We start from the raw sequence: 25,923 nt of genomic DNA on the forward strand, positions 1-25,923 counted from the left end.
CCGACGCCCTGCGAGGCTGCGCCGTGGACCACGGCTCGGGCCGTGTCCCTGACACTGGCTACACCCTCCCTCCCACCACGGCCCTTGGGACCGGCGTAACGCACTTCATTGCTGCGGGAGCAGCGTCCTCTCCACCTCCATTTGCTTAAAGCCCTCATGGCCAGTTGGCCAGCATCTGACGTGGGTGTTCCTCACGTGTATAACGCGCTACTTCTGCTCATGCTGAATGGCAGGGTGCCGTCGTGCCTCGCCGTCCTTGGAGGGAGAGGAGAACGCCCTGGAAATGTAATGTTTAACCTCTCCCCTGCCTGCTATTGACATCTCTCTTCTTTCTTTTTTTTAGGTTGCTTGCAGTGTTTGAATGTTGAGAAGGTATCGTTGTTAAAACTGCATTGTGGGTGGTGGGTTTTGTACAGACGGGTTCATGGGCGATAAGAGGAAGAACAGGTTCTGGTGGGTGACGGTAGGTGTCTGTTGTAGGTGATCCTTGAAGTAAAAGTGCCCAGTTTCTTGCCAAGTTCTTGCCGGGACCTTTTCTCTGTTTGGGCGCTGATGGCTTGTGTTACGTTAGCTCCCGTGATGGTAGGTAGCATGGGGGATGGTAGTTCGCACCGAACGGTCCCCCAGGCTGGGTCGTCACTTGTCACGGTGCCAGCGGACGATTCACTGTTGCACCTTGTCTGTCCCCATGGAGGGCAGGAGGTTGGCCATCCCTGAGCTGGGGCACCCACAGCTTGTGCGGGACAGGCGTCCTCACTGCCGCCCTCCAGGGCCGGGACAGACCAGGCAACCCTCCGACCTCCTGTCCCGCGTCCCGCCCAGATAAGCCCCGAGTGCGTCTCAGGGACACGGTGTCCGGACCAAAGGCAGACAGCACTGTACGTCGCTTTCCTGGGGACAGTGTTCTGGAGAACTCGACCTGAAGCCGTTGGTGAAACAGTGTTTGCCTGGTCGTAGCTGGGGAAGCTCGTAGCTGCCGAGGTGGAAGGATTTAAATGAGAGACACGCCTCTCGCCAGCTTCCCCGGCTGACGTGGTGCTCAGTGAAAAGACGGACTGACGGTCCCCGGGGCCCATGTCACTCAGGAAGTCTCAGGGTCACACTGGAGGTGAGCAGAACAGGCCTCCCTCACCCGTGCAGCCGTGCACGGTGTGCCTGTGAGCTGTCCTCTTCGCTCAGGTGAACCTGCGGGGCACAGGTGGTTAGAGAGGAGGGTCCTGGGGCAGGAGCTGGGCAGGTGGCCGTGGTGAGGCTGCTCAGCGGGCTCTGTCTTTGCAGCGATGACGTCCTGCCTGCCATACCTGGTGCTCCTGTGGGGCGCCCTCGGGGTCGCCGACACGGCCAAGATCATCGTAGTGCCGCCCATCATGTTTGAGAGCCACATGTACATCTTCAAGACGCTGGCCGCCGCCCTGCACACACGGGGCCACCGCACCGTGTTCCTGCTGTCAGAGGGCCGCGACCTGGCGCCCTCGCCCCACTACGGGCTGTGGCGCTACCCGGGCATCTTCAACAGCTCAGCCTCAGACGCCTTCCTGCAGGCCAAGATGCGCAACATCTTCGCGGGGCGGCTGACGGCCGTGGAGCTGTTCGACATCCTGGACCACTACACGCAGAACTGCGACATGATGCTGGGCAACAGCGCGCTGCTGCGGGCGCTGCGGCGGGAGCGCTTCGACCTGCTGCTCGTCGACCCCAACGACATGTGCGGCTTCGTGATCGCGCACCTGCTGGGCGTGCAGTACGCCGTCTTCTCCACCGGCCTCTGGTACCCGGCTGAGGTGGGCGCCCCCGCGCCCCTCGCCTACGTGCCCGAGTTCAACTCGCTGCTCACGGACCGCATGAGCCTGGTGCAGAGGATGAAGAATGCGGGTGTGTACCTGGTGTCGCGGCTGGGGGTGCACCTGCTGGTGCTCCCCAAGTACGAGCGGGTCATGCGGAAACACGGGCTGCTGTCCGGCCGCTCCCTGTATGACCTGGTGCAAGGCTCCAGCCTGTGGATGCTGTGCACCGACGTGGCGCTGGAGTTCCCTCGGCCCACGCTGCCCAACGTCGTCTACGTGGGCGGCATCCTCACCAAGCCGGCTGGCCCGCTGCCCCAGGTAAGGCCCGCACGTCCCGGGACCCGTGTCCAAGGGTCCCCCGTCAGTCTGGGTTTTCAGAAGCATAGGGGTGGCTATTTGAGCAGAAACCCTGCTGAAGGTGGGAGGACAGAGCTCACCTGTCCCCTGATGGGAGGGTCGGGGCCCGGGAGCCCGTCTGTGATGCCTGGGGCCACTCGGCAACGTGGACAGGACACGAGCTGGAGGGGTTCCTGACCCAGCCATCGCTGTGGAGTGTGAGCAGAATGAGGGGAGAAGCTGCCGAGTGGGAGATGTGGGGAGACGGCTAGTGAGTCGAGATGTGGGGAGACGGCTAGTGAGTGGAGATGTGGGGAGATGGCTAGTGAGTGGGGAGATGACGACTGAGTGGGGAGATGTGGGAAGACGGATAGTGAGTGGGGAGATGACTAGTGAGTGGAGATGTGGGGAGATGGCTAGTGAGTGGAGATGTGGGAAGATGACTAGTGAATGGAAATGTGGGGAGACGACTAGTGAGTGGAGATGTGGGGAGATGACTAGTGAGTGGAGATGTGGGGAGACGACTAGTGAGTGGAGATGTGGGGAGACAGCTAGTGAGTGGGGAGATGACTAGTGAGTGGGGAGATGTGGGGAGATGGCTAGTGAGTGGAGATGGCTAGTGAGTGGGGTGATGACTAGTGAGTGGAGATGTGGGGAGACGACTAGTGAGTGGAGATGTGGGGAGACGGCTAGTGAGTGGAGATGTGGGGAGACGACTAGTGAGTGGAGATGTGGGGAGACAGCTAGTGAGTGGGGAGATGTGGGGAGATAACTAGTGAGTGGAGATGTGGGGAGATGGCTAGTGAGTGGAGATGTGGGGAGTTTATTAGTGATTGGAGATGTGGGGAGATGACTAGTGAGTGGAGATGCGGGGAAACGGATGCCGAGTGGGTGTGGTTTCACTTTAATGAAACCCAGTCCCTTCTGTGAGCAGGTCCCTGTCTGTCCCGGGCCCTTAGGTATTAAATGTGAATGTAGGTCCTGGCCGGTGTTGCTCAGTGGTTAGAGTGCTGGCCCTGCACTGAACGGTCGTGGGTTTGATTTCTGGTCAGGGGCACGTACCTGGGTTGCAGGCTCCATCCCTGCCCTGGCCCGGGAGGCAGCAGTCGGAAGTGAGGACATGTAGTCCTAGTAGGTGTCCTCGCAGCAGTCGGAAGTGAGGACACGTAGTCCTAGTAGGTGTCCTCGCAGCAGTCGGAAGTGAGGACATGTAGTCCTAGTAGGTGTCCTCGCAGCAGTCGGAAGTGAGGACACGTAGTCCTAGTAGGTGTCCTCGCAGCAGTCGGAAGTGAGGACATGGAGTCCTAGTAGGTGTCCTCGCAGCTGTTGGTGGCTTCGCAGGGGGATGAAGGCAGCGTGAAGGCATCGTGCGTTTACCCAAAATGAACGCATTTCCACTGCTGATTCCTAGGTGGGTCCCCACTGGCTGAGAGGCTCAGGCCCTGTGGGTCGCAATCTCGGCCACGTCACCCCTGAATTGTGGGGTGTCTGGAGGTGCTGCTGAACCAGTCCGTGGGAGCCTCGCTCCTGTGCCCAGGTGGTGTCCCCATCTAGCCCAGTCCTGGGGCCATGGCAGCTCTCAGTACGTGGTTCGTATTATATGACCGGCGTCAAACGGAATCATTGCCAAATGCGAGGTCCTCGGCACAGCCCTGTCAGTGTCACAGCGTCACCTGTCTGTCCCGAGTGTCGGATGCATCCCACCTGCAGCCCCAGCAGCCGTCCAGGTCCGTCCCGCAGTGAATTAGAGCAGCCGCCATGCCACTGACAATGAGACAAGGTCCCGTCCACTTCCCTCTGCGTGAACTGACCTGGTCTCTCATGTGTCAGAGCGGGGACTGTGGCTGCCGTGGCTGCAGAGGTGACCTGGGTGCCCTGGCCCTGGTATGCTGTGCCCCAAGGTCAGCAGGCTCAGGGGCGCCCTCCTCCCTGCACCCTGAGGTCAGCAGGCTCAGGGGCGCCCTCCTCCCTGCACCCTGAGGTCAGCAGGCTCAGGGGTATCCTTCTCCTCCCTGCACCCCAAGGCCAGCTGGCTCAGGGGCGTCCTCCTCCCTGCACCCCGAGGTCAGCAGGCTCAGGGGCGCCCTCCTCCCTGCACCCTGAGGTCAGCAGGCTCAGGGGTATCCTTCTCCTCCCTGCACCCTGAGGTCAGCAGGCTCAGGGGCGCCCTCCTCCCTGCACCCTGAGGTCAGCAGGCTCAGGGGTATCCTTCTCCTCCCTGCACCCCAAGGTCAGCAGGCTCAGGGGCGCCCTCCTCCCTGCACCCTGAGGTCAGCAGGCTCAGGGGCGCCCTCCTCCCTGCACCCTGAGGTCAGCAGGCTCAGGGGCGCCCTCCTCCTCCCTGCACCCTGAGGTCAGCAGGCTCAGGGGTGTCCTTCTCCTCCCTGCACCCCAAGGCCAGCTGGCTCAGGGGCGTCCTCCTCCCTGCACCCCGAGGTCAGCAGGCTCAGGGGCGCCTTCTCCAGCTCTAGAGATGGGGAATTTGGTCGTAGGGACAGCCACAGGTGAGAGAGGCAGAGGTAAGAGACCGAGGCGGGGTCAGGAGCCCGTCTGTCCTTCTGTCCTTCCCCAGGATGGCTGGGGGGACACTGAGTGGCCGGTTTCTTGGACTTGCCGCCTGTGAGCAGATCAGGTGTGAGAAGTGTGAAACCAGGGGCACAGGGTATATTCTGTCCCTCGCTGTGGCATGGCCTGTGGCTTCCCCGTGATGCAGGGCATGTGTCCACGGAGACGCTCCTTCCAACGCAGCCCCTGTGGGGCCTTCTCTGGACACTCTGTGGAGAGGCTGTGCTACCCCACCAGGTATGCAGCTGCTCCGCACCTGCCTCGGAGCTCATTGGTTGGAATGTCGGCTTCTCAGCGCGTCATTTAATCCTAGGCTGCGTCCCTGTGGTCAGCTCCTCCTTTCTCGCTGTCACTTCCTCAGGTGGTGGTTTGGCTCCTCGTTGGTCACGTCCCGCACACACCCTGCTGTGGAGTGTGCTCTCGTGTCCTTCACTCTCGTCTGGGCTCCGCTCGGGCCCCCGGGCTCCAGGCCCGCGCTCTGAGCTGGTCCCTCAGGCCCTCATTCTGGGCCGGTCCCTCCAGGTCCTCCCTCTGCGCAGTCCCTCCAGATCCCTGCAGGCTGAGCTCGGCACCTGCGGGCTCCGCGCAGGTGTTGTGGGTTGAGTGCGTGTTTTGTCTTCCTTCTGTGGGGAGAAGCCGTTGCCCCCCTCTAGTGAGCACCGGGCACACACTAAATACGTCCTTTCTTCACTCAGAGCACTGGGTCTGGGCAGGCAGGTCGGCGAGTCCAGCCGAGCAGGTCTGTGCAGGTGCCCCTCAGTCATGTTCACGGTGCAGGTGGCAGGGCAGATCGGCAGGTGGAAGGGGTTCCAGCTCACACAGCGAGCTTGGACTTCCAGCAGACCCTGCACAGTCATCAGAAATGCTGTTCACATCGTATTGGATTTCTAAAAAGCATGATTAAAATTGAAACCATCATTTGGTTTTATTTTGCACGATACAGAAAATGCAGTTTTTCAGAGAAGATAATTGAATTGCCACTTTTATGGGGGGCTGTTTTTCCCTTGGATTGGAATCTTACAGAGAATAAAAAAAAAAACCAAGCCAGATACACAATTTGGTTTCTCATCACCTTAAAAGTTGTGTCTTTCCCCTTTTGGTTATAGGGAATTTTTAAAAAGATTTGGTAAAATATGTTTTTGCTAAAGGCTAACATTAACATAGGAAAATGCTTAAAGCCTTAGCAGATTCGGTTTCATTTTGGGGAAGTTCATGCTTAGTTGGAAAGTATAGAGAGCAGTAGGAAATAAGGAATTTTCCACTCTGCCACGTGCTTAGGTGCCCGGAACTTGGCGCAGTTCCAAACACACATTCCTGGGGGGGGGGGGGGGGGCGATGATGGAAGGAGCCTGCGGCTCACCTGTTCTCCGTTCACATTCCTCCAGCAATGCGCTTGCTCTCTTGACTTCTTCTTTGCAACCTACAGCTATCTAAGTCTTAAGTAACTTGTCCCGTAGTAAAATCATACGTGAGACTCCCTCACTGGGCTTCACGATGGAAAGGGCAGACGTTTGTGCAGACAGGTGTGGTTTGGGCTGTTCTCGGGAGGTGATTCGCGTGCTGATTACGCACACCTGTGCCATCGACGGGGCCAAGTCCATTTCCCAGAACGGACACGGGCTGCCTGTAGTCACGTCTGATGCAGAGAGGGTAGTTTATCTGCCTGGACGTGCGTGGTGACACAGCTAAAACTGGTGTTAGTTATGATGTTGGATGGAAACGGTTTGGAGCAGTTGCCGTGTGAGGTCACCTGACTCGGTCCCCAAGGCTGCTTCCCTTCTGGTGCAGTTGCTCCCCCACAGAGACATGGATGGGACACGCGTGTCGTTGCTGCTCACGTGGATAACTCTGCCCTCTCAGCTGGCAGGGCCCGAGCCCCGGTTCTCAGAGCCGAGGTTTGTGGTTGCTGCCAGCTGGGGCCACAGCTGTGCCCGCGTCTCCTCGTGCCCGGACTCAGCAATGAGTGTCCCGGCTGGACACAGCCCCAGGGCCCTGGACACAGTGCGCTTTGTGTGAGAAGACAGACAGTGACCCTCACACGGCAGAGGCTCCAGGGATAGCAGTTGTGCCGAGTGTGGCGCAGGCGATCTTTAACGAAGTGCTTTCCTTTAACCTGCAGAGAGTGACTATCAATGCCGCCCTTTAAGGAGACCCGCCCCAGCCAACTGCCAGGCGCACGCATGGCCTTCTACGATCTCTCCTTTCCCTCATTCTGCTCCCCTTCAGCTCCCAACCCGACCCCGAACCCAGAGCCCCCCACGCCCTGCCCTGGACCCGCCGCCTCGCCTTGGGGACCCATCCTTTCTCTCTCTGAGCCTCGGCACCGAGCAGAGAGCGCCCGAGGCCTCAGTGCTCGGTGCTGACAGCGCCCGCTGCCTGGTTACTTTCCGGGTCCTGAATATTTTATACTGAAACTGGAGGCCAGGAGGCAGGAAGACACGGGTCAGAAGAATCAATACCAGCGGCCGGTCTGCTCAGTGAAGGGCAGAGGTGCAGTGCCAGGCGCGGGCACAGCCGTGTGTCCCCAGCCCCGGGCCTCACCGCCCACGCACACGAGTGGGCGTGGAAGGCGGTGACACATGGCCTTTCAACTGCTCACAGCCAGCACCCGAGGGACAGTGGCCGAGTGCAAGGGATCGGGACTGTGGCCCCACGCGGGCTGCCGCGCCGGGTGTGCCCCCCTGCGCTTCAAGGGGGAGTAGGCGGCACCCGCTGCCTGAGACGCGGGGGGAGCAGGAGGCACCGCCGTGCACATAACACGTTCACGTCGCAGTTCTGTCGGAAACGCGTCCTCCCTCAGAAGGAAGCACTGGGGAGTTCGGAGGTGCTGGTCGACTCTGGGTGAGCCACACTCCTCATCGGTGTTGCCCCGGCCTCGGGGACCTGCTCGCTCCACCTCCCCGGGTATCAAGCCCACATCCCACCACAGTGGGTGGAGGCACGCCAGCCCCACGCCGAGACCTGTGCCCCGCCTGCCGGCACGGTGCCCGTCTCAGGCCACACTGTGTGCACTTGAGGGGAGAAGGGTGTTTGGCATCAGAGGCTCCTGGAAGGCAGATTGCAATCACACCTGTGTGTCTAGAGCAGTGGTCGGCAAACTGCGGCTCGCGAGCCACATGCGGTTCGTGAGCTGCGGTTTGCCGCTTTGTTGACTAATGAGTTTGCCGACCACTGGTCTAGAGCATGTTGTAAAGCATGTAGACACCTGTGTATCTGGAGCATGTTGTAAAGCATGTAGACACCTGTGTATCTGGAGCATGTTGTAAAGCATGTAGACACCTGTGTATCTGGAGCATGTTGTAAAGCATGTAGACACCTGTGCGTCTGGAGCATGTTGTAAAGCATGTAGACACCTGTGCGTCTGGAGCATGTTGTAAAGCATGTAGACACCTGTGTGTCTGGAGCATGTTGTAAAGCATGTAGACACCTGTGTATCTGGAGCATGTTGTAAAGCATGTAGACACCTGTGCGTCTGGAGCATGTTGTAAAGCGTGTAGAAACCTGTGCTCTAGAGCATGTTATAAAGTCATGGAGGACGGGATGCATGTGGAGAGCTGCAGGTCAGTCACACGCCACGTGCAACAGTGACTGAGCAGTACCTCCCTGGCTGAGATGCGCTGCGCTGTCAGGTAATGTTGAGTGGAGATCAGGTTTTGGTGCCATTCCTCCCGGAACGCCAGGACAGAAGGGCTCTTTCTGGCCTCTCCCTCCTCTGGACCACGGCCAGAAGTGAAGAGCAAGTTGAAAGGCACTTGAGAAGCCAAAGCACATGCCCAGGTGTCGGACTAGCTCGTGCCCTTGACTCACTGTGGACCCCGTGAGGCCGCCTCCCGGCGCTGACTCCCTCCGACTGCGTGTCCACGCCAGGCGGACGGGAAACAGCAGGCACGTGTCCGAGGCTGGTGTCCCAGCTCTGCGAGGAGTGACCGTGTGAGCACAGAACAGGAGAAGGAGAACAGCTTCATGTGAAAGAGCCACTTAGTGCCGCGGCCTGAGGCCGTCTGTGCGAAGGCGGCCGATGGGTCTTTCACAAGGACTTCCTGCCCTGGGTCCACCTGTCACACGATCCACCAGTCACGTGATCCACCCATCACGTGACCCATCCGTGACGTGGTCTGAACTTGGGTTTGGGCTCCGAAGCTCCTTCATCACTTTGGCCATGGCCTCGTACCATGTGCTGGTTCCTTCACTTAGTGACCAGAGTTTGCTGTGTGCCTCCCACGCACAGGTGCCACCCATGCTGGGACAGGTGCCACGTGCAGGTCCCGCCTACACTGGGACGGTGCCGTGCGCCGATGCCGTCCAGGTGCAGATGCCGTGTGCAGGTGCCGTCCAGGTGCAGGTGCCGTCCACGTGCAGGTGCCGTGTGCAGGTGCCGTCCAGGTGCAGGTGCCGTGCGTAGGTGTGGTCCGTGCTCTTAGGTTACCTTCTGGCAGTTTCATGGTTTTGCATTTCACATTTCAGCCTGTGATCCACTTTGACGTGATATTGTTGAAGGTGTGAGGTCTGTGTCTAGCTTCATGTTTTGCACGTGGGGGGCCAGTGGCTCCAGCACTGTTGGCTGAGCACGGTCTTCGCTCCTGTGTCGGAGGTGGGTTGGCTGTGGTTATGGGTCTATTTCTGGGCTCTGTTCATCCCGTTGATCTGCGGTCTGTTCTCACATCAGTGCCCCTGTCCAGTTCCTGTAGCGTCAGTCAGCAGTGAGGCTGGCCAGCCCTCCGCTCTGGCCCCGTCAGTACCCCGTCCCGATTCCTGTAGCCTCACAGCTGGCCATGGAGCTGGTCAGCCTCAGCCCTCCGCTCTGGCCCCGTCAGTACCCCGTCCCGATTCCTGTAGCCTCACAGCTGGCCATGGAGCTGGTCAGCCTCAGCCCTCCGCTCTGTCCCCGTCAGTAGGGAGATGACCGGGGGCTTTGCCTCCACAGCAACGTTAGGCTCAGTTTGTCGGATCACAGCGTGACTCGCTGGGGGGTTGAACCTGAAGGTGGAGATGGAGGCACTGACATCTGACAGTGTTGCCCCCGCCTGTCCCCAAATGTGGGCTTTCTCCTTATGCACTTGCTTCTCCCTCGGCTTCAGGCGTCAGGGTCCTGTACGTTTGGTTAGATGCTACCTGAGCATCTCACGCTTGGAGGTGCCAGTTGAGCCGGGACTGTTCAATTCCAGGTCCCGCTGTCCGTAGCTGGCACCAGGACAGGGGCTGCCTTGTCTTGACCCTCGCTGCCTGCAACCTTGTCACCATCGCTTCTTCGTACTGGGAGGTTTTTGGTCGATTCTTTTCCACTTTCTACAGAGATGGTCATTTCTCGGCTCTCTCTCTTCGCAGTCGGTACATTTTTATCTCCTCTTGTGCTGCTGCACTGGTGAGACCTGTGTGGTGCTGAGTGCAGTGGTGACGGGGCGTCCTGCCCGTCCCTGATCGGAATGGGGAGCCTGCTCCTCTCACTCGGCAGGGGTCAGCGGTCCGGTGTTGTCGGCGGAACTCACCGCGTCCAGGAGCTGGGCTCTTCCTGGTTGGCTGAGCTCTCACCATGATTGGGGGTTAGATGTCGTCAGACGCTTCTGCTGAGCGTATTGATGGGATGATGAGACGGTTGGGGTTTAGCCTGTGATTAACTTTATTAATTTATTTTTCAATCAGCAATGAAACACCTTGCCTGCGTGGGTTTATTCGTTTTTGAGACTGTAAAACACATGCAGTTAAACCTGAAGGAATTATAGAGTCAAAATTTCTCCCTTTACTGAATTATTAGTCCTCTTCCTTTGCAAACGGACAGAAAAACAAAAGTGAACAGTCTATTTCTCCATCCACCTGTGCGCACGGCATCAATTACCACAGGAGGTCACTGTAAGCGTGGCCTTGTGCCGTCGCGAGGTGAAGGTCAGTCGTTCTGAGGCACCAGGCATTCCCCTGGAGGGGAAGAGACAGGCCTCACTGGGGGAAGGAGGGGGCAGACGGGCCCAGAGCTACCCACACGCTCTGTCCTGTCCCCTGTTAGAGTCGCCGCCGCGGCCGAAGACACGCTAACGTCTGATGCACGTGCGGCTGGCGGGGAGACCGGCCTCTTCAACGTCATTAACCCCGTGGAATGTGTTCTGCATTTGTGCCTGAGCTTCCGGGGCCTGGAGCTGCGGTGCCTCCCGTGTGCCGGGGTCTCCGCCCGCGGCGGTGTCGGCAGGTACACCGGACAGGGCGAGCAGAGCGCGCTGCCCGCACGGGCCAGGCCCACGGCACCCGGGGCCACGGGGGGACGTTCTGCCATCGGTTATTTAGTTAGGACTTGATCAACGTGTCTTCAATTTTTTCAATACGAGATTCTTTGGCTAAGCTTGTTTTTTGCTTTTTTTAACCGATCGGTGAGGCTGAGGGTACGTTGCTTCCTGAATTCCTCTCATGAGTTCCACTCGCTGAGCCGCGGTGTGACTAGCTCATCGCCTTCAGGGCGGCAGGTGCGGTGACCTGGCCGCGCAGCTCAACCAATGAGACGTCACGTTCCCTCTGATGTCACCTGTCTCGTGGCTTTTTGAGGTTGTAAGCAAAGCGATTTAAGTTTGCTGTTCGGTTTTCTGTTGGTACATGAGAAACACATGTTTATTTAAAAAGCCATGCCGTGCCTTGGCCGGTGGCCCAGTGGTTAGAGCATTGGTGTCTGGGGTTTGATTCCCTGCACGTACCTGGGCTGCAGGTTCCCCGCCCCAGTTGGGGCACGTGTGGGAGGCAACCAATTGATGTGTCTCTCTCACGTCTGTTTCTCTCTCTCCCTCTCTCTCCCCCTCCACCTCCCTTAAACTCTCTCCTGGAATCAGTGGAAAAAATAGTGTAAGGTGAGGATGAACAAAAACCAAAAACAGAACTGCGTGACTCCCTGCGGCCCCAGGGGGTGTGTTCTGCCTCGGGCTCTGCTCTGAGGGCCACGGGCGTCACGGAGGGAGAGTCAGAGCCACTGATTCAGACGGCGGGGACAGTCACTGGGCGTCACCGCTCCGGACTGGCCCCCGGTGACCGGCTGAGCCCGGGTGACCGGCTGCCAGGGCCGCAGGGCCCTCTGCGCAGGGACAGGGTGACTCAGACTGCTCCCGGGGGGCCGCCGTTGCAGGTTGACTGGGCACTGGCCGCCCGGGGCCCACGACTGTCCCAGGTGAAGGCTCCCCCTGGTGTGAGCGGCTCTGCGAGGCGCCATGACTGTGGGCGTCACTGCGGACCGTCCCTCTCCCTCTGAACTCTGCGCCCTCGGGAGGCAGGGCGGCGTCCAGGCACTGGTCCTTGCTGTTGCACTTGACCTGGGTGCGTGGTCTCCGTTGGCTTTGAGGACTTAGCCTGTGAGAACCACCTGTCAGGTGACAGGAGCCCAGGATGAACTTGCCATAAATTAAGGTCTTTTTCTACTTTTCCTGCTGGCCCTGGCCCCTGCCCTTCCCTGACCGTGTTCCTCATTCACTTCATGGCGGGTTTTCTTTGTGGACAGCAGGTTCTCTGCTGTCCTGCTGGGCACCCGCCTCTCTGCCCCGAGGGCTCCTCACGCTGCCACCTCTTCTGTCTCTGATGCCAGGACCTTCCCCACCTGCCACTCACCCCAGGTCCCCCAGGACGGGTCCCAGCATGGCCTCGCCAAGTTCACTGACCGCCAGCGCCAGCTCCCTGTAGGCCCTGTGGGTGAGGTTCTCGGAGCTGCAGGGACCCGAGGCCCTCGCCAGCAAGCCTCCTCGCCGCTGTTCCCGAGGGAATGACCCCGGTACCTCGCGCGCTCGTGGGGGTGGGCACCCCAGTTTCCTTGGGCCACACAGGCACTAAGTCACCAGGGCCAGGCAGCGTGAGCCACTGAGAGTGCCGGACGCCTCTTCTCGTCCCCTCTGCCGCCGCAGCCCTGTCCCCTCCGCCCCTGACGCCTCTTCTTGGAGATGCTACTGCAGCCTCTTTCTCTGGCCACGTTTCTCTCCATAACACGCCTCAACTCTTGGGTGGGACGCTCAGACTGTCCAGCTCGAAGGCTGGTTTCCTGTGGATGCAGGTTCCTTCCTGTCCCCTCGCCCAGACCTGCTCAGAGGCAGCACGCCTCCAGGTCTGTCGTCAGCAGCGCCTGGGCGGGATCGAGGACGTGCCTTTGTCATGCCCACGTGTCCACTGGAACAATGATGCCCACAGACGTCACTGGAATGTGGGAGGGGTGGGCCTGGCGGGGCTCCGTGGACCCGGGCCATTTGGGAGATGCCAAATCCTCAAGGCATCGGCCACGTGCCTTTCATTTTTTGATTTGTTATTTTCCCGTTACTTTAAAATATATTTTTATTATTAATTTCAGAGAGGAGGGGAGAGGGCGAGAGACACAGAAACATCAACGATGAGAGAGAATCATGGATCGGCTGCCTCCTGCACGCCCCACACGGGATCGAGCCCACAACCCAGGCATGTGCCCTGACCGGGAATCGAACCGTGACCTCCTGGCTCCTAGGTTAACGCTCACCCACTGAGCCACGCCGGCCGGGCCCCCACCTGCCTTGTAAACTTACGTAGGAGGCATAATGTCCCTGCAGTGCTCAGCGCACTTGCAGCTGTTGCAGGTTCCACAGATGCACATCACGGTGGAAACGCACATGGAGGTCAGAGGAGGAGGAGTCACACGTGCGCCTTTAGGACAGACCCATGGTAACTCGATGGCGCTCGTCTCGTGAACGTCATTGTCAGCCCAGACGGAGAGGAGGCCGGGGATGGTGCTGAGTGGGCACAAGTCGTGGGCAGCTGGGGGGCTGTGGCCTGTAGGCGTTGATGGTTGGCTGAGGGGAGGACGTCGGGGTACATAGAGCTTTATAACAAGTTTAACGTGAACAGTCTGATGAGCGCTACACAGTCCTGTCCAAGAAGAGAAATTACAGAGTAAATGCTTCAATTGGCTCAGGTCAGAGGCTGAGGTAGAAGGTGGTGTCCGCCCTGCTGAGGGCCCTGCGTGTGGACAGAGGGAGGAATAAGCCGGGACACGGGGGTCAGTGTGAAAGGTCACCTGTGTGGGCAGGTGCTGGCTGGCAGTGGATGGAGTGTGGCTCGGGCATGTGGGGGGCAGATGGGCCAGGTGGTTGGACTGGTGAGAAGTTTAGTTATTCTCATGGGTAAAGTCAGGAAGTTGTGTTGAGAACTGGAGCACTGAATGGACCGGGCCTGCGTGCACCGGGCCTGAGTGGACCATGCCTGAGTTGACGGGGCCTGCGTGGACGGGGCCTGCGCGGACCGTGCCTGAGTGGACGGGGCCTGCGTGGACGGGGCCTGCGTGGACCGGGCCTGAGTGGACCGGGCCTGAGTGGACCGGGCCTGCGTGGACGGGGCCTGAGTGGACGGGGCCTACGTGGATGGGGCCTGCGTGGACGGGGCCTGCGTGGACCGGGCCTGAGTGGACCATGCCTGAGTTGACGGGGCCTGCGTGGACGGGGCCTGCGCGGACCGTGCCTGAGTGGACGGGGCCTGCGTGGACGGGGCCTGCGTGGACCGGGCCTGAGTGGACCGGGCCTGCGTGGACCGGGCCTGCGTGGACGGGGCCTGAGTGGACGGGGCCTACGTGGATGGGGCCTGCGTGGACGGGGCCTGCGTGGACCGGGCCTGAGTGGACGGGGCCTGCGTGGACAGGGCCTGCGTGGACAGGGCCTGAGTGGACCGGGCCTGAGTGGACGGGGCCTATGTGGGCGGGGCCTGATGGACCGGGATTGAGTGGACGGGGCCTTAGTGGACCTGGCTTGAGTGGACCGGGTCGAGCAGGGCTGAGCTCGCTGCTCCTGATCAGGCGGCGACTGTGTGAGGGCCCAGGAGCCAGAGAGAAGCCACTGGCGAGACAGGAGCTATGGGGCCGCGGTGCAGATACGCACTGGGGCTGCTGTGACGTGAGCTAGAGGGGACCCACGTCGGCTCACAGAGGTGACGGAGGTGGGACACCCATCTCCCCTCGGTGGGCTGAGGTTCCCTTCCCGCCGGGGGTGCCCTGTAGTGTCATCTTTCTGTCGGGTCAGCCCGGAAGGTTCTGGAAGGCTGGCACTGGCCGAGGCTCCGCCCAGAAACGCTCGCCCCTGGACGAGCCTCTGCCTGGCCCCTCTGGGTCCCGGCTTCCTGAGAGGCTGTAGGAATCCCCGTCTGCAGGGGTGACATGGGGGGCAGATGGGGCCGGGTCCTCATTGTCTGGGCCACGCACCCCAGCGGACCCCTCTCCGGCTGGCTCCCGGCCTCCCACTCTGCCGAGTGGAGAACACACAGAACTTGCAGGACCTGCCACCAGGTGCTGAAACGGAGGAGGGTTTGACCCTGAGGGTGACAATGATAGAGTTCCTGAATGTTTGGTCAGTACCCCCGGTGAGGAGAGTGCTGAGTTGACACTACTCTGGAGGACACATGGCGAGGGTTTATAGTAAACTGAGATGGTGCTGGGATGAAATGACCACATCTGCACGGGCCGAGGGGAGACCTGCTTCTCGGTCACCTGTTCCGGTTTCCGTTCTGCTCCTACGGAACTCGCTCTGGCCTCCCGTCTTCCGCGGGCGGCCAGACGCCTGCCAGCGAGCCGGCCGCGCGGTGAGAGACCGTGGCACAGATGCTCCCACGGCCTCCCGGCCGGCCCTCCTCAGGCTTGTCTTCCGGGCCGGGCGTGTCCTGGGGTCAGGAGGTCGCTGTGGGCCCTGCTGGCCTGTGCGGAGTTTGGACGGTCGGACTCAGACGTGAAGCCCTTCCCGCCTGGAACGTGGGGTGGCCCGGCATCAGAGTGGTGTCGTTCGGAGACTTGCACGCGTGGTTCTGTGTCCCCCTGGAGGAGCGGATTGAGCGAAGGCCACCAGGGCCTTCGGTGGGGTCTCTGGGCCGGGACTGCAGGCAGGGCCCCGACTGTCCACGGCCCAGAATCCTGACTCGAGGGCCGTGTTCTCGTTAGTGCTGCGGACAGACACCCAGCTCACGTGTCCCGTGGGCGCTCTGACCCGGAGCCTCTTTCTCTGACCTCGACAGCCTGCTCGCCGTCGGCCGTGACTTCCATGTGGTCACAGAGAACGTCCGCTGTTTCCCGGGACGGAGGCGTTTCCTCCAGGCAGGCCCCGAGGTTTCGCAGCTGGACTGGAGTCTAAAAAGGAGGCATTTCGTTAAAATGCCCAGGATTCTCTGTTAGCTCAGCTTCTGGGAAAAGACAGTCTCACTTACCTAGTGAACGGAAGGAAAGTAAGGACGTGTGCGTGTGGTCTTCGTACGGATGGCCATTGAGGGACGTAGGCAGGGAGTGCCCCCAGTCTCACAAGCCAGGTCACACGCGACGGCGACCTCACGTGAGGCGTGTCCGGCGGGAGGTCCTGGGCGGGGCATGGTAAGTGAGGGCTGTAGGAGGACGCAGGGCAGTGGGCTGTGGGGGAGTGAGCGGTAACGGGTCAGACCCGACGGGAGGTCAGTCCCGGGGCCGCTGCGGCCACACTGGAGAGGTGCTCTCTCTGAGGGCCGAGTTCTCCTTCCTTCACTCTTCCACTCGCCCGGTGCCTGGGAGACAGGTGGGCGCTGGGTGGTGTTTGCCGAGTCGGCGAGTGGACCTGACACGCCCGAGCGCTGGGCCCCTGGATACCCGTCCGCTGGCCTGTTTTCAGCAGAACCGGGAACGGTCGGCCGGCGGACCGCCGACGAGCAGCAAGCGTGGCCACCTCCCCACCGCACCCACCGCCCTCAGCCTCGTGTTGCCCAGAGCTCGGATCTCTCGTTCCCCAGGCACCAGGCTCTCCTGCAACAGAAGTCGGATCTGACCCCACCTCTGGGCGGGTTTTTCTTTTCGGGTGGGATTTTCAGCTCCTCCCACCCGGGCGTCCTCCCCACACTGCCCTCTCGGTGCCTCTCCGCCTGTGGTCACGGCCGGGTGATGCCGGCCCTGCGGTTTCCTGAAGGTCTTAGGAGCCTTGGACACGGAACTCCCTTCAGGCCGGGGTTTCGAATTTTGCTTCCGTAGTCCCTGTCGCAGCAAAAAGAGAAAGAGCCGAATGGGAGAGAGCCAAGATGCCAGACCCGGTGGAAAGGAAGACGCATCCTTTCTCCCGGAGGCTCGCTGGGGCCGGCTCCCCGAGAGCTGGATCCAGCCGCCACCCTCACCATGGCCTGGGCCGCCTCCGCAGGCCGCTTGGCCAACCCATTGGGATGCTCTTAGAAATTGCAGTCAGCACTTCTGAGGGGAGAAAGCGGGGTTCGGAGGCCCCGGCCGGCTGGGGGCGTCACCCAGCGGCTCTGAGCTGGGTTCCACCAGGGCCTGTGCCAGTCACGCCCGCCAGACTGCGGTGGCTCTGTGCTCCCGCAGGCGCTTTGTCAGGGCGCGGGGTCGGTGTGCTGAGTGCTGGCTGGCTCAGCAGCATCACAATCCCTTGTCCCGCGGTGGGTGAGGGCCTGCTCCACCACGGCCTTCCTGACCCCTCGCCCTCTGACTGCGAGTGGCTGCGCCCGCCTGGCCTCAGCGGGACAGTTTTCACATCCATCGGACACGGAATGGGAACGAGGCCGGGTCCCCTCGGGCAGGACACGCTCCGGTCCGGGCAGGACCTTCCCCGGGACGACAGGCCCAAGGACTCCTTCCCGACACGACACGCTCCCTCACGCTCCTGGGGGTGTAGGTTGGGGTTGCTGGCGCCATCTGGACAGATGGTCATGGCAGCTGGCTGTCCCCAGGCCTGCGTGGGCCCCAGGCTCTGGTGTCTAGGGCTCAGCCCCCAAGTTCTTAGTTCTTCCACTGGGCCTGCAGCTCCTCCCCTCCCCTCCTCCCCGCAGTCCCCTCCCCTCCTCCACACAGTCCCCTCCCCTCCTCCCCGCAGTCCCCTCCCCTCCTCCCCGCAGTCCCCTCCCCTCCTCCCCACAGTCCCCTCCCCTCCTCCCCGCAGTCCCTTCCCCTCCTCCCCGCAGTCCCCTCCTCCCCACAGTCCCCTCCCCTCCTCCACACAGTCCCCTCCCCTCCTCCCACACAGTCCCCTCCCCTCCTCCCCGCAGTCCCCTCCCCTCCTCCCCCACAGTCCCCTCCCCTCCTCCCCCGCAGTCCCCTCCCCTCCCCTCCTCCCCGCAGTCCCCTCCCCTCCTCCCCGCAGTCCCCTCCCCTCCTCCCCGCAGCCCCCTCCCCTCCACGCAGTCCCCTCCCCTCCGGGTCCCTCTTGCCTCCTGCCCCATGACTGACCCATGGCATCCGTGTAATCATGGGGGACGGGAAGCGTGTTGCTGTGTGCAGGGCCCCATCGTGGAAACAGGCCGGTCTGTGCACCCCCAGCACTTGGCTGGGCCACGCGTGTGAGCCACGTGTCCCATGACGGACCTCAGACAGCTGGCCTGCCTCACCCTGCGGGAGGTGAGGGGCGTCTGCTTGGGAAGCATGTCTGCTCAGGAGCCACGTGCGGAAAGCACTTCAGAGCCGAGTGTAGGTGAGCAGCTACCCGGCCAACGGAGTGGAGTGGGGTGACTGTTGGCTCCTGCTCCCCATGTCACCCGTTATGGTGACACTGGCTCCCCGGCCGGTGACGGGCACAGCCTGAGGGGAGCCGCAGGTTGGTGGGGGGTCGGCGGGCGAGGCTGGGCCCTGCGGAGCCCGGAGGCCCTGCTCTGGCCCATGGGCGCTCCCAGGGCAGAGTGCGGTTTCCCGTCATGCATGTGCAGGAGGCATGTGCTCTGCAGTGTGCACGCTCGTCTGGGCACACGGAGGGAGCCTGCCCTGCCGTAAAGGCGCTGAGTGCAGGCACCGTGACCGCCCAGGGGGAGGGGAGGGGAGAGATGTGCTGCAGATGCTGAGAGCGTGACCGAGGAGCCGTGAGCGGACCTGCCCTGGCGTGGTGCGGGGGGGTGGGGGAGGGGAGGTGGCTGCACCATGCACAGAGCGGGGCCTGGCCGCCTGGCCACCACCGTCCTGCCCGGGTGTCACTGCCTGTTACTTTACCAGAGCTGCTGCCATCTCCCTCCTCCTCCGTGAGATCAGTGTTTAGGGAAATGCTGGTCCTGGAGTCCTTACTCCGACGGTTTGAAAACTCCCCGGAGGCACGTCCACCGGGCGGGCGGGCGGGACACTGACTGGGAGCTTGTCACGTGTCACAGTCGCCTCCACGGTTGCTTCCCAGGACCTGCAGAGCTGGGTGGACGGCGCCAGCGAGCACGGCTTCGTCCTCGTGTCCTTCGGCGCCGGCGTGAAGTACCTGTCGGAGGACATCGCCCACAAGCTGGCCGGGGCGCTGGGGCGGCTGCCCCAGAAGGTGATTTGGAGGTACGGCCCGGCCCGACACGCCCTTCTCCCCGCTCCGCCCTGCCGCGGCCGGAGACAGGCGCAGAGGCCCCAGCGGCCCAGCGGGGCTCTGCGTGCGTTTCTGGTGTGGGAGGTCCAGGTGGGAATGCACGGAGATGTGGGGGTGCGGGGGTGGCCCCACTCACCCGCTGTCCTTCATTGTCCTTTCTCTGCCTCAGATCGGGGCTGGAAGGGGGACCGTGGGCGGGTGGTAAGTGGGTAGAACATTCCACGGGGCTTTGGCTCCCACCTGGGCCCGGCCCTTAAAGCACAGCGGCGTGCCGTGACCGTGATGCTGGTGATGAGGCCCAGAGGCGGCCCCGCCCTGCAGGTGCTGCGCTGCGATGCTGGGCTGTGCCCCGCTGCCCCGCCCCCGTGGGCCCTGGGGGCCCAATGGTGAACTGGCGCCACGATAGCTGGCTCGGAGGGTGCAGCGTGCCCTCTAACAGCTCCTGGCCGACAGGAAATGGCGGGCTGGACCCCTCAGCCCCGTCCTGTGGGGTTCCTGTTAGGCTCCGCGGAGAGTGCCCTCGGCTTGGTGTAGGACACTTCACGTCCGGTAAGCCTTTAAGGTTCTCCTTTCAGACCAAGGCAGGGCCAGCCCCATATGGCCGTCCCCCAGCCCTGTCCCGGGCGGATGGGGGGCCGCACACCCTTGTGGCCTCCCAGCCCATGTCCAGGGCGGAGCTGGCGGTCACCCTGCTGGCCCTGGGCCCCCGGTTTTCCTCTGGGTCCTGGGGGTCGGGCTCCCAGCACAGGCTCCTGTGGGTGCCCTCCCCCTCTGCGCACAGGCGAGGAGGGGGACCGGGCCGCCGTGTGAGCCGGCGTCTCCTGCTTGTCAGTGAAAACGTGCAATGTTGTGAAAGATGGCTCCTTGCCAAGAGTCCACAGCGGGTGTGGCAGCTCCGTGTTAACCCGACGCTGTGGCCGGAGTCGGCGAGAGAGGGGGTGTCTGAGAGGGGCCTCTCTGCTGTGCCCGCAGGTTTTCTGGAACCAGACCCAGGAACCTGGGGAACAACACGAAGCTCCTGGAGTGGCTGCCACAGAACGACCTGCTGGGTGAGTAGCGGCTCAGGCGCTCTGTGCTCGAGTGACCTTGACCGGGCTCGGATGCTGCTGTGCACACATAACCTTGGCCAGGCTCAGACACTGCTGTGCGCACACGACCTTGTCCCAGGCTCAGACACTGCTGTGTGCACACGACCTTGACCCAGGCTCAGACACTGCTGTGCACACATAACCTTGGCCAGGCTCAGACACTGCTGTGCGCACACGACCTTGTCCCAGGCTCAGACACTGCTGTGTGCACACGACCTTGACCCAGGCTCAGACACTGCTGTGCACACATAACCTTGGCCAGGCTCAGACACTGCTGTGCGCACACGACCTTGTCCCAGGCTCAGACACTGCTGTGCGCACATGACTTTGACCCAGGCTCAGACACTAACGTGGGCACATGACCTTGACCCAGGCTTTCGGGCACTAATGTGCGCCTGGGGCTGCTCCAGGAGACAGCAGTGACGTCATCTGGCACCTCAGCTCCCAGATGCCACAGCGAGCCAGAGCTTCTGTTTGCTGGAAAAGGCTGTGCGGAGGCTGATCACTGGTCTGTAGGTGAAGTTCTGGATCAGTCACTGATGTTGATTTTCTGGAAAAGACACTTAAACAATCACATACCCTATATGACTAAAACATCAGCAGGGAGTGAAGTTACACCTAATTAGACTAATTGCCTGAAGTCGTAAATTGACAGTGAAAATGTAGATTTGTGTCATAGTTTTATTACAGAGACACTCAAGGTTATTCATTAGTTGAAAACCAAAGACAAGCAGAGGCCAAGGAAACAGTCCATTTATTTTGACTTTATTTGGATCATCCGCGGAAATTCCTCCTAAAGCACCAGGCACCTTCGAGACACTGTTCCTGGCTGTGGTCAGAGGGCGCTCAGGGCAAGCAGGGGGACCCCGAGACGTCCCCCGTGCACCCAGCGCCACCTGCTCTCCAGGCTGGGCCTGGGGCGACGCTCCCTTCAGGGAGAGAGTGGGTCCCCTGGGGCGGCAAGTCCTGTGGTCGAGGGACAGACCCCGTGGGACCACCCGCTGGGTGCTGGGGGCTGCGCGGGGATGGGCCCCTCGAGCCCAAGGCCACGGGCCCGTGTGCCTGCTGTCTTCAGAAGACAAGGGTACGTCTACTCTGCGCCTCGGCCTGCTATCCTTCCGCCGGCCTGTCCATTTCCTCAGGGAGCCTAGTGCTCAGGGACCTGTGGGTTTGCAACACCTCGTGAACTTTGATCGGTTCCCGCTTTTATCCCCATGGCAGCCGTGTCACCCAGTGTCCCATCTGCTGGGACTGGTTTTCGTCAGTGTCTGTGACTGAGTGACCCTGAATGGTGAATGCAGATGCACACATGGCCTGGTGCAGGGGAGGGGTGCCCACGTGGCTGGTGCAGGGGAGGGTTCCCACGTGGCTGGTGCAGGGGAGGGTTCCCATGTGGCCTGGTGCAGGGGAGGGTTCCCATGTGGCCTGGTGCAGGGGAGGGTTCCCACGTGGCTGGTGCAGGGGAGGGAGTGCCAATGTGGCCAGGGGAGCGGGAGGGGGTTGCCCAAATGGTCGGGTGTGGGAGAGGGGGTGCCAACGTGGCTCGGTGCAGGGGGAGGGGGTTGCCCACGTGGCCTGTGTGGGGGAGGGGGTTGCCCACGTGGCCTCTGTGGGGAAGGGGGTTGCCCACGTGGCCTGTGTGGGGAAGGGGGTTGCCCACGTGGCCTGTGTGGGAAAGAGGGTTGCCCACGTGGCCTGGGTGGGGAAGGGGGTTGCCCACGTGGCCTGTGTGGGGAAGGGGGTTGCCCACGTGGCCTGTGTGGGAAAGAGGGTTGCCCACGTGGCCTGGGTGGGGAAGGGGGTTGCCCACGTGGCCTGTGCGGGGAAGGGGGTTGCCCACGTGGCCTGTGTGGGGGAGGGGTTTGCCCACGTGGCCTGTGTGGGGGAAGGGGGTTGCCCACGTGGCCTGTGTGGGGGAGGGGGTTGCCCACGTGGCCTGTGTGGGGGAGGGGTTTGCCCACGTGGCCTGTGTGGGGGAAGGGGGTTGCCCACGTGGCCTGTGTGGGGGAGGGGGTTGCCCACGTGGCCTGTGCGGGGAAGGGGGTTGCCCACGTGGCCTGTGCGGGGAAGGGGGTTGCCCATGTGGCCTGTGTGGGAAAGGGGGTTGCCCACGTGGCCTGTGCGGGGGAGGGGGTTGCCCACGTGGCCTGTGTGGGGGAAGGGGGTTGCCCACGTGGCCTGTGTGGGGGAGGGGGTTGCCCACGTGGCCTGTGTGGGGAAGGGGGTTGCCCACGTGGCCTGTGTGGGGAAAGAGGGTTGCCCACGTGGCCTGTGCGGGGGAGGGGGTTGCCCACGTGGCCTGTGTGGGGAAGGGGGTTGCCCACGTGGCCTGTGCGGGGGAGGGGGTTGCCCACGTGGCCTGTGCGGGGGTGTGCAGGTGGGTCGGCGTCCTGGGAGCATGGGCTCGAGCACCGGGTCCCAGCCCGAGTCCCCACAGCAGTTCTCACAGACGGGCTGGCTCCAGCGTGGGCAGCACTGGCGCAGCCAGGACGCGCGTCTGCCCTCAGGAGCACGAGCTGCCATTTCTAGCTCCCACGGACTTCCTGTGAGTCGCAGTTCATTTCCCTGGTGGCGGTGGTCAGGGATGTGTGCGTTTGGGAGAGCGTTGGGATAAGCCTCAGAGCTACCGACCTTGGCTGCTTAAAAGGCTTTATAGCTGAGGGGCTTTAACGTAACCCACCACGTCCGCGTGTGTTGGCGGTGAAGTAGCTAAAGGTAAAGAGGAAGACCCCGTGGCCACCGTGTAGGCATGAAGGCCTTCCCAGGGTTGTAAGTAACGGAAGTCACGGGACCAGGTGGCGTGTGATTGCGCGCACCGGGGCACAGACGGGCCGCTGTTGGTCGTGTTGTTGGCGCTGCAGAGGTTTCTGAGTCTCTGCCTGGCGTGCATGACGCAGCGTTGGCGCTCTCTCTGCTGCCGCTCCCCAGGGCACCCTCACGCCAAGGCCTTCCTCAGCCACGGCGGCCTGAACAGCATCTTCGAGACCATGTACCACGGCGTCCCGGTGGTGGGCATCCCGCTCTTCGGCGACCACTACGACACGATGACCCGCGTGCAGGCCAAGGGCATGGGCATCCTGCTGGAGTGGAAGACCGTGACGGAGGCCGAGCTGCACGCGGCCCTGGTGCAGGTGATCAGCGACCCCAGGTGAGCTGCCCGCTGGCGCGGGAGACGCACGCAGCCACTGGGCGCAGCCCTCGCTGTGGCACCGGCATGTCGCCTCCTGCAGGTGCTCCGTGAGTTGGGAGTGAAAACAGCCCCTGGGCCCACATTCCCGGGGAGGACGCACAGGGGAGCGGTGTGGGCCGCAGTGACGCCGCTCAGGCCAGGCGTCGTCAGAGTCCGCTTTGTGTTGCTGAACCGCCGATGTGTGCTGAGCTGGCCGCTCTCCCCACTGAGCCTCAGCACAGGGGCCTCAGAGGTGATAACGGAGCAGCCCCCCTTTTAAAAAACAACATCACATCTGTGGTTACTGATGTCAGAGAGGAAGGGAGAGGGAGAGGGAGAAACATCAACGATGAGAGAGAATCATGGATCGGCTGCTTCCTGCATGCCCCGCACTGGGGATCAAGCCCGAAACCCGGGCATGGAACTGTGACCTCCTGGGTCATAGATCAATGCTCAACCACTGAGCCACACTAGCCAGGCAGGTTGCACTGTTAAAACCAGGCGGCTCCCAGCACGCCAGGTGCCGGACGGCAGAGCATTTGTGCAGTGAGCGAGTTCCTGCCCCACAGTGTGAGGCGAGGGGAGCAGTGACCTAAGGCTCCTGTGCAGGAGGCGCTGGCCAGGGGGTCCCGTTTCTGCTGACCGTCCCTGTCCGTGGCCGTGAGGGACTGACACGCGGCCGTTGCTGAAGAGCCTGGTTGGCGTCAGCAACACCGTGAGCAGGGGCTCCAGTTAAAGGGGCCGCGACGGTCCCGAGGAGGTTCCCCCCTTTCTCACCCCGTGACGGAGGTCGTGGCACCTCCCTCTCGCGGGGGTTCCTGAGGGCCGCGCTCTGTGCTGGGGGTTCTTTTGCATCTGGAGGTTTCATTATGTGAAGCAAGTGGTGGGGGGGGTGGGGAGTGAGTCCTCACGGCCCAGCCTGTGGCACGGACTCCCCCCGGAGGCACTTTCTGTCCGGGACACCCCAAGTGGGTCACGGGGGCCTCTCAGCAAGAGAAGGGCTTGCGGAGGGGCGTGGCGGGCGTGGGGACGCGGGGTGCGTCAGAACTGCTGCGTCCGCACCCGCCTGTGGCCACAGCCGGGCGCCTGGTGTCCACGCTCCTCCGCTGCTCCAGGGCACGCCGTGCTGACCTGAGTGCTCAGAGCACGGGCGGAGCGCTGGGCGCAGACCGGGGGTGCGTGCTGTCGCCCTCCCGCTCGGGTCACGGTGGCCCGGGCGAACCTGGTGACTCCGTGTTCCTCCCGCAGCTTCCGCAGGCGGGCCCGGCAGCTGTCTGAGATCCACCGGGACCAGCCCGGGCACCCCGTGGAGCGGACCGTGTACTGGATAGAGTACATCCTGCGCCACCGCGGCGCCCGCCACCTGCAGGCCGCCGTCTACCAGCTGTCCTTCTGGCAGTACTTCCTGCTGGACGTGGCCGCCGTGCTGCTGCTCGCCGCCGCCCTGCTGGGCGCCCTGCTGGCCTGGGCCGCGCCGCTCGCCTGTAGGCAGGCCCGCCGCTGCTGGGCCCGGCGCAGGCCCGGCGCCGTGAACGGACATCACGTCAACGGGGTTGTGAACGGCAGGTGCAAGAGGAATGGCCACGTCCTGCATGACAAGAAGTCCAAGTGAGCCGCGGCCCGTGGCCTGCAGCCTGTGGCCCCCGTGTCCCGTGTCCCCCGGGGCCCGTGGCCCCCGTGGCCCGTGGCCCCCGTGGCCCGTGTCGCTGCTGCCCATAGTCTAACCCGAGAGCCGTCAGCGAGCAGTTCTAACCCCTTCTCTGATCCACTAACGCGACCCTGTGCATCGGGCGGCTGTGGGAGCACCGACCTCTCATGCAAAACCTGTTTTATTCCCACACCCATGCCGCCCGCCGGACCTGTTAGGAGCCTGAATGATTGAAGTCGCCCAGTGCCCGTGTCAGATGTAGTTCCGAGCCCTGACACGTGTGTGCTTCCCCTGACCCGTGTGCGTGCGTGTGAGCATGTGTTCCCCGAGGGGAGTGTGGCCTGGCTGCTCTCACTTTGTTCAGGGCGCAGCGCATTCGGCCGTTTCTCTCCCGGAATTTAATACGCAAACTCAGGACACGTGCAAACGACTTCCCTCCACGCCGACCGCCGAGGAAGAGATGAAAAGATGAGTGCGCCGGGTTTTGTACTCCTTTGTGTTTCTTGCTTGTTTTAGGTTTTTTGTTTTCTGTCTTCCTTTTCCCACGCACTGTGGACGCTTCTGGGGAAAGCGCACAGTCGGGCAGCGTCCGTTCCCCCGGCCGGGAATTGGCTGGCAGCGTGTTGCCGGTGGTAGACGGAGCGGCCGAGCCTGGAGCGGGTCAGGCCGGGAGCCGTCGGGGCGGGCGGCGTCCCTGGCGCCTCGCCACTGCTGCCTGCTGCCTTCTTCAGGTGTGACTCTCAGAATGTTAACTTGAACCCGCCCCGTCGCCCCTCGCTGTCTGACCGTGTTCATTCAGACGCCACGTGACACGTGGAGGTGACGGAGAGCAGGCCTTCTTAGGAAGCCAGTTCTGGAATGAGTTCCTGTTCCCTCCTGCCCCCTGCCCGCCCCCAGCACCGGGTTCTGGCCACTGCGGCCGGCGGGACAGTGACAGCGACGGTGACATCCTCACCCGGAACGGGGTGACGGCAGGACCCCAGGCCCGACACCCCCTTGGCAACTCCCGTTACTTCAGGTCGTTCTGTTTACTTCGCATTTGCACTTGGCGTGTGGCTTCATTTATGGTGCTTTGGCACCCGTGTCT

General features: G+C 62.3%; 1 protein-coding gene across 1 annotated transcript in view; it reads left to right on the plus strand.

The window, feature by feature from the left end:
* UGT8 (UDP glycosyltransferase 8) overlaps positions 1–24,819 on the plus strand; it is a 44,712-nt gene extending 19,893 nt beyond the window's left edge. Inside the window, exons 2-7 of the mRNA XM_054716763.1 lie at positions 344–372; positions 1,279–2,102; positions 18,761–18,903; positions 19,904–19,980; positions 22,948–23,167; positions 24,437–24,819. Of these exons, the coding sequence (XP_054572738.1) occupies positions 1,281–2,102; positions 18,761–18,903; positions 19,904–19,980; positions 22,948–23,167; positions 24,437–24,800 (1,626 nt within the window). The 5' untranslated portion in view covers positions 344–372; positions 1,279–1,280 and the 3' untranslated portion in view covers positions 24,801–24,819. The remainder of the gene's footprint in view (positions 1–343; positions 373–1,278; positions 2,103–18,760; positions 18,904–19,903; positions 19,981–22,947; positions 23,168–24,436) is intronic.
* The last annotated feature ends 1,104 nt before the right edge of the window (positions 24,820–25,923 follow it).

This window comes from Eptesicus fuscus, chromosome 6 (genome assembly GCF_027574615.1).
Source record: "Eptesicus fuscus isolate TK198812 chromosome 6, DD_ASM_mEF_20220401, whole genome shotgun sequence".
NCBI lineage: Eukaryota > Metazoa > Chordata > Mammalia > Chiroptera > Vespertilionidae > Eptesicus > Eptesicus fuscus.